At 36.5% G+C, this 12,328-nt stretch overlaps 1 protein-coding gene across 4 annotated transcripts in view; it reads left to right on the forward strand.

Annotated features, from left to right (window-relative positions):
* EPHA7 (EPH receptor A7) overlaps nt 1-12,328 on the forward strand; it is a 159,940-nt gene that overhangs the window by 125,002 nt on the left and 22,610 nt on the right. For 2 of the 4 annotated variants that reach the window (XM_026089243.1, XM_026089242.1), the window contains exons 8-12: nt 2,013-2,121; nt 2,809-2,864; nt 6,812-6,937; nt 11,281-11,466; nt 12,022-12,083. In XM_026089243.1, the coding sequence (XP_025945028.1) occupies nt 2,013-2,121; nt 2,809-2,864; nt 6,812-6,937; nt 11,281-11,466; nt 12,022-12,083 (539 nt within the window). Of the gene's footprint in view, nt 1-2,002; nt 2,122-2,808; nt 2,865-6,811; nt 6,938-11,280; nt 11,467-12,021; nt 12,084-12,328 lie in introns of all 4 variants that reach the window. The other 2 variants (XM_026089244.1, XM_026089245.1) reach the window with 2 other exon arrangements.

The following is a 12,328-nucleotide window of genomic DNA, read 5'->3' on the forward strand; positions in this document are numbered from 1 at the left end:
CACAAAGATGTAAAAATACCTAATACATCACATCCCACCTATCTTACCAGCTGGCTGGTGTACCATGCTCCCAATATTTTCCAGAGCCCAAATGACATCTGCGGCTTGCTTCCAGAAAGTGCCAGTATCCAAAATCTGTGAGGCAGCTACGCAGAGCAACCCACTCGCATATGTCAACCTCTATGCACTCGATTTGGCTGCTAGATAAGGTGACAAGCTTGGGTGGGTATTATTCCRGACTGTCAGGTGGATGCATCTTCACATGCTCACCATTGTGATAGGATGCTGCCTCTTCTTGACTTTCAAATGAAGTTTGCACTGAGGTTCAAAGAAGGAATGGAACAGTTTTAGGAAATGCTGTATTGTGTGTGAATCTGATATTCCCATATTTGGGGTTCTCTATTTTGATGGGCTGAGAATGATACAGGAACTGAGTGGTATCACTTATGCCCCTACCCTCTTGCACAAGATACTGACCACTAATTTCCTACAAGTTCCACAAAGAGAATATATGTAGGCCTGTAGTAGGATCCAGGTGACCCGAGTATCTCAAAAGCTTATAGATACTCAAAGGTAAGCATTCTTCTTTTCCGTGTACTCAAGATTAAGACTGGTATGAGTAATGAGATCCTCCTCAGCTGCATTAGGYAGAATATAGAAAAACTATAAAGTTTCCTTAGGAAATAAAATTTGGGGGGGGGGGAAGAGGGGGAGGGTTAAGAGGAAATTTCCCCTCAATGCAAAATATTCTGTATCTTTGTAGCATATCAAGGGGTTTGTTACATTTTTGAGGGAACCAGCTAGTACAGGTCAGTGTCAGTGATAAAATAAATCATGTTGATTGGCTTGCTTCTCCCCAGACAGGGCAAAGAAAATACTGTTTTGTTTGTTTCTATGGGAACCTATGAAATCTGCAACAGGAACCTGATTCTGTGGAATTCATAAAATTCTCATGTAGACATTCCTGTTTAGTTAACGTTACCAGGAGTTAACCGTATTAATATATCATCTAAAATTTAGTTAATCAACTTTCTTTTTTTTTTTTTTGCTTTGCTTTTATCTCTCTGCTGCCTGACTCATTTCGACAGTACCTTTTTTTCAGCATCACTGCCTGATGTCTCCTCCTTGATTCTCAATCTGTTGGACCAGATCCTCACTGTTACAGATCAGTATAGCTCCACAAAGTTCAGCAGAGCTGTTCTCATTTAATGTAACTGAATATATGGCTGCCCACATTAGATGACGGGCAAACAACATGTTTAACAAACTCTGAGGTTTCTCAGGCTAAGTATTTACATACTCAGTTTATATTAACCTGACATGCATACATTTTCATATATTAATAGCAGTGACATAATTGAATAAGAAAAGGAACAATGTGTGGATTTTTAGTGGGCAAATTCCTTGAAACATGGAAAACTTTTTGTAAATGTGGAAGCACCTTTTCATTGCTAATGGAAACAAATGATAAGTAATAATAGCAATTTGAAATGATTAAAAGAGGTAGAAATAAGTTAAGTATGAAATCTGTGCACATACGGATCCTCTAACGTGCTAAAAATAGTTAATGTTTCATCTTACACTTCTTATAGCTAAGATACTGTTTATAGGGGTAAAATCAAAGTCAAATCAACCAGTTTTAGGGGTGAGGCCCTTGTGGAACTCTTCAGGAATTATTCTTCTGCCCCCCCTTTATAGGCATATATTAGTGAAACAGTAGGAGGGAGTAGAATTTACTGGTGCTGACTTTCAGCTGCTGGATCTACCACCTTGACCAAGTTAATTCCAGCATAGCTCCTTTTTATTCCCTACAGATGATTATTAACTCATGCAGCATTTGGGTGAATTTTTCATATATGTCTTTCTTTAACCTCATTAACATCTGTTTAATAGTTTCAGGCAACAGAAAAGGTAAACCAACAATCTGCAATTCATGAAGGTTAATTTACCTGTGACCGTTCCTTTATATGGAATAATTTTGAGCTAATCTCTGTTCCCTGCCCTTTTTGTAGCCACGGCTGTTTCCAGTGAACAGAATCCTGTTATTATCATAGCTGTGGTTGCTGTGGCAGGAACCATCATTCTGGTCTTCATGGTCTTTGGATTCATCATTGGGAGAAGGTACTGCAACTCGTGTAGGTATAAGCATATCTGACTCCATTGCTGTGGACTCTTCAGACATAGTCTAGTCTGGGATGATAATTTGCAAAACTAAAATGGAAATAATGCTTAATCATGACAATATACTTTTAGATCCCATTATCAAGTATTCAGTTAGTCCACTTACTGTAGCAAGGCACACTTAAATCAAGATGTTCTTTTTGTCCTATGTAAATGTATAGCAGAAAAAACCCGTAGCAGTTTCTCTACCTGGGCTCCTCAAAGCTCCAGTTTCTGTTCAGTTTCTCTCACATGGAGAAGACTGACACTTTATCTAATCAGCCTTTAAACGACATTATATTCAAGAAAAAGAGGCACAGCAGTAAGTTTAAGAATGCCCTCATATAAAATAGCATTCTGCTTTCAAGTTTGTTAATCCTCTGTTTTATCCATAGAAGCTTTTCAGAAGTTTTCTGTTCAGGACCTGTCCCAACTGGTATTTGATACAGAAGCCTTTTGATTACAACTGTTCATGATTTATTTAAAACTCTGCTGTTGAGAGAATTATAGCTTAAACTCTTAAAGGGCCTATGGAAGTTAGGTGCTCAGTGCCTGAAAATCCCAGCCTGCAAAACTGATGGTGGCAGAACTTTAGATGTGAGGAAGTAAATCATTATTTACCAGTAAAACTGGCCTCTTTTTTTTCAGGCATTGTGGCTATAGCAAAGCTGATCAAGAAGGGGATGAAGAACTTTACTTTCATTGTAAGTGTTTTGCCTTTTTTTTCCCCTTTCAGGAATTCCCAACTCAATTATAAGAGATTGGTATTGGCAGTAGCATAGACTATACTAAACATTCCATGAAAGAAAAAGCCATAAGAAATTCAAAACGCTGTGTAAATAGCAAGTGAGAAGTTTAAAATTGTAAAAATATGACCTACACAAAAATAATGCAGATCAAAATCAACATTGCTCCCACTGGAGGTTTATTTCTATACATCTGTATGATATACTATTGTTCTCATTTTGCATTTTTTTTTCTTTTGGTTGTTTTTGAATACAGGTTTCACACCTTCCTAATGATCCCTCTGAGATGCAATAATTGAGAAGTCTTTGGCTAAATAAGGTCTTTACCTCAGGCAAACTTTGGATTAAGAAAGTGAGGGTCACTGTGTCACCCCAACAGTGAAGGTGTTCTGCTCAAAAGCTGCTTTCTGCAACTGTGAATACTGTAGCTACTCTGTTGATATTTACAGAATATACTATTCTTAAAAAATAGAATATTTAATATGAAAAGAAAGCTCAGCTATTTAATTACTATTCTCAGTTCTAGAATCAATTGCCTAGTAGTGAGGAACAGCACCCATAGCCTCTCTTTTTTGAACCATAGTTACTATCTGAGCTTATACCAGAACCCTGGGAAGATTCAATAAAATAGATCTGTCTTGGGTCAATCACTATTGAAAATTTAAGGGGAGAGGAGGGCTTTTGCACTAAGAAAGAACAAATAATTAGAGGTTTACAGAAAAATTTTGTTTCAAAAGCTTTCTTTTTTAACCCTTCCTCATTTCACTTGTAATATCATTTTGAGATGGAAAATTAAAAATATTCTAAATTGTTTTAGAATCGGTGATCTAGTCAGGAAATACAATAGATCTAGTTGCAAAAAGTTTTTGGACATTGAAAACTGCAAAATTGAATAATAGAATTAAATTGAATACGAGCTCTGACAAAAAACAATGCACAGGTTTCTAGTATTCTCCCATACCTGATAACTCTAATATCGGTAGAATTTGCCACTTAGTCATGCTATGCTGTTTGCAGCCTTTGTCTGCCAACAATTGCAGCTGTAGTTTAAATCTATCAGAATTTTTTATGAAAGCAATATGGTTTATCTTGTTTTACATTTGTTCAAATCATAAGCTATCATCAAGATGTAATATCACATAGAGAATGAAGTAGCCACTAAACACGAACTTTTAGCATCTTCTTAATGCACAACTCTCTAAACTAGCAATTTTAGCCAAAGCTCCAGTCAAAATCAGATCCAGTTTGCTGTTTCACCTTTCTGCCCTAGCAAAACCAGCTTAGCCTGAATTCGTTCATGCTCCCTGTATTTGGGTGTGTTGCGACTTAAATCATTTCTTTTAAATTCAGAGAGTATTAAACTAAGTAGTGACATCATTGCAGCTTTAGTCAATCAATATATAAGCCGTACAAGAAAGGTGGAAAATAGTAATGGGATAAGAATTATTTATCATGCTGTTTGCAGTGCAGCTGATTTTAAAGAATTCATCAAAAATCTGATGTTACTTAAATGCTATTTTGGGAGCAATGGATTTGAAATTTGCCTCTCATAGATGCATTATAAGCTTTTCACATCTTCAAAAGAGCTATTGCGTTCACTTTTTAAATCCCCATTATGTCCTTGAAGGAAACGATCGACCATGTATTCTTGTATTGGAGTGTATAAAGAAAAGGAAAAGACTTGCTGGATAATTCTTTCCCCCATCCCTTATGTGTGGACATTTTTGTTTCAGTGAAAGCATAAATGTATTAATATGAAAGCTGCTACTTAATGTTTAGCAGTTGATCCAGAAATGCTGAGTCTTTTTAAGTGTTTATTTCTCCTATTTTGCTTTCTTTTGAGAAATATGGTTATGCAGAAAATGAATCAATCAGAACAGTTAATACACGTAGCCTTTTTAAAACCGTGGCACCAATTACCAAAAGAAAGTCACTTTTTACCCAGCCATTTTTTCATCAGATGTTGATTGAAAGCTTAGTATTTAATTTTATTTGATAACCATATACAGAATGAGATGAACTACGGTTCTGTGGTCACCAGCTTGGTCACAGTGCTGTGAACACCGATTTGGTGTCCTTTTGCTCCATAATATCTAGACAATTTTCTTGTATGCTGAGACATCAGACTGGATTTTCACAAAAACTTACAAGTAACCATTTAACTAGGTTTTAAAGCACTGAATTTAATAGAATATCAAATCTTTTTTTTTTTTTCAATCCCCCTCAACTGTCCATGGCCTCAAGAGCAGCAGTTAAAGATATAAATACAATGGAGGCGTTTAGTCAAGCAATTCCAATTTACATTTTGTTACCTCCTACCATTTTCTTCTAACAATATCTTCAATTCCATGCCAGCACTATTTCATGTTGGTATGCCAAGATAGCTTTGACCTGTCAAAATGTTTTATGACAGCTTGGATAAAGAACCATCAGAGGCCCATTTGAGATTCACAAGGTTACCTCCAATCCAGGGACCTTATCACAAACACAAGAGGATGGCTCTTTCTCTGTCTCCCTGCCTGAAAGCACTGTAATAGGAAGTTAACCTATTGTTTTCTTCTCTTCTTCTTTGGACCTTTTTGATTTAAATAAATAAATACTTTTCACTTTAAATACTTGAAGCATTATCAGTACAATTAGGAGAACATATCTGTAAATGCATAATACAACAGACAATAACCTTTGGGCAAAATCATGAATAATTTTTTGTGGATGTAATTTCATTTGATTCCTCAAACAATTTCTCTAATTTTTTCCTTCTCATGATGTTTTTTGTCAGTAATACCATCTGAAAAATAAATACATGATTACTAAGCCATTTTTCAATATATGTTCAAATTTAAAGTATTTTATGTTCAACAGGTTACAAAGCAACCATAATTTTTTTTGTTTTGTATTGCCTTGATTCAATTCTTTTATTTCAGTACATCAATTAGCATAGGAACATTCTTGCTTTTTTTTCTCATATCGAGATTTAATTCACTGATTTAATTAAAACCTAGTAATGCTTGTGAATCAAATTTATTTCATAAAAATTGTTTGGTTTTAATAGATTTTTAGGGTTGCTCTACTTTCACCAGAAGTTCTGAACAAGAAGGGTTAATAATTTTGTTGAATCATCGGCAAACTAAGGGGAAAACTATATGCTGGCCAGAGGTCTATGCTGCTGCCTCAGTTACACCAAGCATTATACGGGAAAAAGAGAGAGAGCAGAAATCAAGTTCTGCGTATTATTCACTTAGGTGCTTGAGCAAGGGAGTAATTGTCCCATAAAGTCCATTCTCCCTTCCTATGCCTTTATGAATTGACTACAAGTGTCTCTCATGTTCATATTCTAGTATAAGAGATGTACCTAGCAGCATAAATTCTAACAGCTATGAACAGTTTAGCTTGACTGTTGCTACAGTATGTAAATAATACAGCATACATTAGTTTAAGCAAAATGAAATTAGTGGAGGAGCGCTTCCAATCCTTCTCAAAGACAAGGATAATGTAAAGAAATGCTGTTTGCTCAAGCAGGGAAAAGAAGATATGTTCTTACACAGGAAAGAAAGTTGCACCTCCCCTACTGCTCTTAGAGTCCCCTCCCCCCCTTTCTTTTTACTCCCACTCAACTATTGCATTTTATCCATCGAACACTGTTTAGTATTTATTACATTTTCCACTTCAAGGTGGAGATGCAGATGCTAACATTAGCCATGTTTAGAGGTGGGATTGTGCATTTGTGTGGGCATACTTGCAGATGATGCCTAAAACTAAAGTTGTCTCCGAAAGCCGTTGTGATTCGGGCGATGTGGAAGCAGGCTCACTCTTCCAGGGAGCACTCTGCATAATGAAAATCCTGGGCTGACTGCACAATAAGTGCCTTTGCTTCATCACAGTCATGCTTTCTTACATCATTACAGTTAAATTTCCAGGCACCAAAACCTACATTGACCCTGAAACCTACGAGGACCCAAATAGAGCTGTCCATCAATTCGCCAAGGAGCTAGATGCCTCTTGTATTAAAATTGAGCGGGTGATTGGTGCAGGTAAGGCTGCTGTGGCTTCCTTATTCATCTGTTCCATTTAGCCAGGATCGAAACTCATACATCATAATGACAGGCAAATAATTATACCTCAAGTATGGAGGAACTTTTTGCATTTACCAGAGCGGTTAAGAGCAATGAAGCCGTGCTCGCTTCTAAAATGCAAAAAGCAAACAGACAAATAAATGAAGAGGCTTGCTTGACATTGAAAGCTTGTGGGTTTCTAATTCTGTATCTGATTTAAAAAATGTAAAACAGTTTTTTTGGAAAAGCAGTTTTTCTGCCTGTTATTTACTGTCAGAGTAAAGGGGTTAGGTGTCACTGCAAATTCTGCTCACTTTCCCTTTTTAAAACAATTTTTTGACCTCTGATTTTTTCCTCAAGTGGGTAAGGAAAACTGGCTGCAGCACAAAATCTTATATAGAGACTAAGAAGGTCTTGTTTCTGTATAACAAAATCTTCCCTAAGGCTGTTTTTTTGTTCTACCATTTTTCTTTTTGATATTTTGTGAATACAAAAAGTTATTGTTTTACTTCTCATGACTGATTGTAATTGCACCGGCATTACATTGCTTTTCTTCCTCTTGAACTGTCTACCACCTACTTAAGCCATGGTGTTCATGCTCTAAAAAGGCAGTTTCATTTGTTTGCATTAATAAGATATGTGACATTTTTATTGCACTACTTGATGTAGTGAAATTAAGTTTCTGCGGGTAAGAAAAATATCAAATACTTTGGATTCCTGGAGGAAATGTTCTTTTGCTTTCCTGTTGTTTTATAAAAGTATTAGTAGAATACTGTTAAAATCACCCTGTAGTTTGGCATGCACTGTAAATTACATACTGCAGTATTATTTAAAAAGAGAAGAAGGAATATCTCTAAAATGTTAGTTTAAGCTGTAAAAAAGTCTTTACACTTAGAATTCACAATGCCTCTTTAAAGTAACCTCACTCATGTTGAATCATGTCTTAATCRAGAAGCAGTACTGTTGAAATTAACATTAAGTATATTATTATTTGAGATGAGTAAGGGTGTAAGAATCCAGCTCTTTATAACTAGTCATGTTTGTGATGCTAAAATGTCAACATCTCTTCTAATAAATACACAGTTTTACAAGATTTAAATTCCATATTATCATAGAAGAATTATTGAACTTTGTCTTTGCTTTGAATTGAAAAACTATCAGCACAGCAACAGTTCAGAGCACAAAGATATATTCAGTTGGACTTTGCCTATGCATTGAGGAAAATGCTGAAAACACTTCAGTTGCAAAGAGGATACAGCTTAAGACACAACTATTCTCTCTGTTATGACAGAGTAAATCCAGCATATTATTTTTGTAGACTGCAGCTGAATTTATTCTGGATTTTCATGAGTATAACAGTAGCAGAAAACTAAAGTGTGTCAGCAGACATTCTGAAGAAAGTTAATTAGAAGTACATCACTACTATGGTGAAAGCATACTGTGTATTGGGTTTAGCTATGGCTTTAACCTGTGGATGTAGATAGCCAGGAAGAGTGAAATGAAAGGTAGTCCAGATACAACAGAATGTAGAAGACTGAAGGAAGCAGCTGAACCACATACACTGAAGAAGAATGTAGAATTTTTACTAGTGACAGCACCGGAAAAGCCACTTAGCAGAGTCTCAATATGCCTCAACAATGCTGGCCACATCAACTTTTGAGTAGTGCTATGTCTCTCTCAGACAAGCAAGGTGCAGGTATGCTTGTGCTCAGTTTGCACGCTAGATGTGTGCTTTCCTTGCTAACATTTTCATTGACATCCTGCTGATGCCACCTGTCAGGTACAAAATTTGGTGTCCACTATGTTGAACCCTTGCTCACATCACAGACCCTTGGTTTCAGCCTCTTCCTTGTGGACATGCTGAGTTAGTGGCTCTGTGGCTGTGCAGTGCTCCTGCTCTTGTTGTCATATTTTCTGTATCCTCTTTGGGCATCATTTCATCTAAAGATGCTATTTTGCTGGGAGTAAAAGACACATATTCTATAGCTCAGTGGCTAGCATCCTGGCCTGAAATGTATGACATACACATTCAAGTTTCTGCTTTGCCTGAGTGTGAGTGATCTGCTTTTGGAAATAAATCAAAATCAAACTGTAGAGAGCTGGAAAGGAGTTAAGCCTTTGTGTCTTCCTTGCCAAGAACCCTAATTACCTGGCTCTGAAGTATCATACTCACACACACACATGCACATACTCACGTCTTGTTTTCACTGTGGAATAAAAACAATTTTGGAAGATTTGCAAAAGAAAATTGTTATCCTTTAGTCAGTTCTGGTGGCTAGGGACTGTGAGTGATGTGAGTGGTGAATTCATTAATAGTTATCCATATTGCTAATGAAGTGCAGGAGGAAGGTTAAACTACCAAGCTATTATCTTGTACACCCTGGACTAACTCCACAGAAGGGCATAAGCAGTGGCTAATTGTTATGTATGCCCCCACCTTGTGCAATTCTTAACCACCAGTTAGATGATCAGACTGTATCTCCAGTGTCTGAAGATAACATAGCCTAGTGCCACCCCTGCGCAGACAGAAACAATTTCCTCCATGTGGCTGGTTAGTTCAGGTAAAACACAGTGTTAGCAGCAGTATATGGAGGCAGTTGGAGCTGACTTTTACTCTGCTAGCTTAGAATGAGGGAGAGGAATTCGACTGTGTGCGCACTCATCTCCTACGAGATTCATAAAATCTACCAGGCTGAGTGAGGATTTGCCCAAACAAGTCAGAAGGAAATATTAAGATCTGGCCAAAATTCTACTCTTGAAAGTTATTTAATTTTTTGTTCTGGGCTGGAGGAAGTGTGATCTAAGAAGCTGAGGGCAGGCAGTGCTTTCTTCCATCTCTGAACCCTGCTGTCAGGTGTAACAGTAAAACAGTAGTCTTGGAGCGGTGACGGTGTCTTAAACAAGATTTCTCAGAACTCATCCATCAGGACACTTTAACATCTACCTGCCTGTTTGGGCCCTTAAGCCTTTTCTAGGCTTCATTCTCTCTCTRTTGCCAGCTAGACTCTCTTCCCAGTGCATATGTTCACTTAAGTCCTGATCCCACCAGGTTTCTCAGGACCTCAGGCTATATCCCAAGGGGATTCTCTAATCAAATAGTCTATGTCAGTCTTTCCTAACTTAATCATTTTTTTCCAGCACTCATCCTAAAACAAGTCTTGGATGTAGGTGTGTCTGCATACCTGTGTATACTCAATTAGCTTAGTGTTAAGGCACTCTGCAGGTATGCAGGAGATGAGATAAATTTTCAGACTCCCCCTTGATTTTATTTGGAGGAGATGTGACCCTATATTTTCTGTACTTCTGATGAATTTGCCAGGTACCAGACTATTAAATATTCTGTGGTGAGTCTTTCTCTTTTTGAATATATAGTCCCCTTTTATCAGTGTAAAATATGTCACTACCTCATTCTTCTGTATATCCCAAGAGATTTTTCTTCCTGGCTACAGATTAGGGGTCTTTCTTTCTCTCTTCTGACACTACTGTGAGGCAAGGGACAGTCCTTAAATCTTTTACCATCTTAAACACAATAACAGTGAGATATAACCATTCAGACCCACATCTCATATTCTTCCTTGCTCTTTTCTGTCTGATGGAGTCCGCTTACTTCTCTCCCAAATTAGCATTGTTGAGGCTTTTTTGGTATTCTTGCTGGTTATTTGGCTATTTTTCTTCACCTTCTTCTCCAGGTTCCTATTGTCCATTCATTTGGAAGCCTTAGATAAAATCCCAGCATTTGCTTATGTTTGTTTAATTTAACAAAATTATTATGTCACACCTTTCATTTTATAATCTGCAAAATAAATTATCCTGCTTGAAGTTAGTAATGTAGTGCTTCATTTAACACCATAACAGTGTTAAATTAAAAGCAGCTTTAAAAGAGGTGCCTTTTGTAAGAAAAAAAAAATGAAAACATGGAGCTAAAGACAGCAAGGAAACCATGTAGAACAGAATGACATTTTCACTTAGAAATGGTATTAGTTTTTCTGTAATAGTATTTTCTTACGAAAGCCACTTCATTTTTATTTTCTACTTTTGAAAGAAAATATGACAAATATGACAAATAACTAACAAATCTTTTACCAAGATTCAAATAATAGTCCTATAGATTGTTTAAACATGAAGTGTTTACTCCGTAAGGTACCCAGTCAGCAAATCACTTAAAGCAGGTGTCTGTCTTTGTGTTCTTAAGTAATCCATTTCAAATACAAACATTAATCTGTTAAATTTAAACACATACATAGGCAGTTGGTTGAATCAAGGCCTGAAAGGGTAGTGATGTTATAGTCAGTGTAATTCAGTGTTGTTCTACCTCGTTTTAGGAGAGTTTGGTGAAGTGTGCAGTGGGCGTCTAAAGCTTCCCGGCAAGAGAGATGTTGCAGTGGCCATAAAAACTCTGAAAGTTGGCTACACTGAAAAGCAAAGGAGAGATTTCCTGTGTGAAGCAAGCATCATGGGACAGTTTGACCACCCCAACGTTGTTCACTTAGAAGGGGTTGTTACCAGAGGTAAGCAGGGGCTTGATCCGTCAGTCAAATAATAACCTAATGGCAGAAATTACTTTAGTTTATCCACGGTCAAAGATTCAAATTATAAACAGGCTGCACACTCTTAATGGATTTTCTCCTGATGCGTAACTAACTAAAACAATACTTTATGCTACAATCTGAGGAAAAAATTAAGATGCATGCATGATTAAAAGAAGTACTTTAAAATATATTATTTTTTCTAGTTTCATTTAGCCTCAAAGACCATGCAGGGAGATAAGGTTTCTTATGTCCTTTCATATTATCTGAAGTGTCATTATTCCAGAGTCCTGTTCACACAGCAGTAGTCAGGAGAACACACTGACATTTTGATTTGTATGGTTTAATTTTCTGAATCATGAGCATGTTCCATGCAGACATTTAAGAACTTATTAGAGCTCAGTAACAGTGCTGGAGTCTTCAGAAATGCTCATGTCTCAACAAAGCCCTTCAAAGGAATAACATATGTTTTATCAAAAAAAGGCACTCCATTTACGTTATAGTTTCTCAAGTGAAATGCACCTTCTTTTCTTTTAGGGAAGCCAGTCATGATTGTAATAGAATACATGGAGAATGGGGCCCTTGATGCATTTCTTAGGGTGAGTACCAAAACAAATATATATATAAACATATTCTTTTAAAAGTGATTTTATATGCTTGTGTGTGTGTGTACATATATTTATAAATAAATAAAATATATAACTTAAAATTTGTTTATATATATATGTGCATGTATATACACACACACATGCTATTAACATAATAAAAGTGCTTTTCAGGTTGAGATGGAACTTGACAAATACTATCAAATCTCTAAATTATTTCAGCAAAATTAGATCAGAAC

Source organism: Apteryx rowi, unplaced genomic scaffold (genome assembly GCF_003343035.1).
Source record: "Apteryx rowi isolate R43461 unplaced genomic scaffold, aptRow1 scaffold_805, whole genome shotgun sequence".
NCBI lineage: Eukaryota > Metazoa > Chordata > Aves > Apterygiformes > Apterygidae > Apteryx > Apteryx rowi.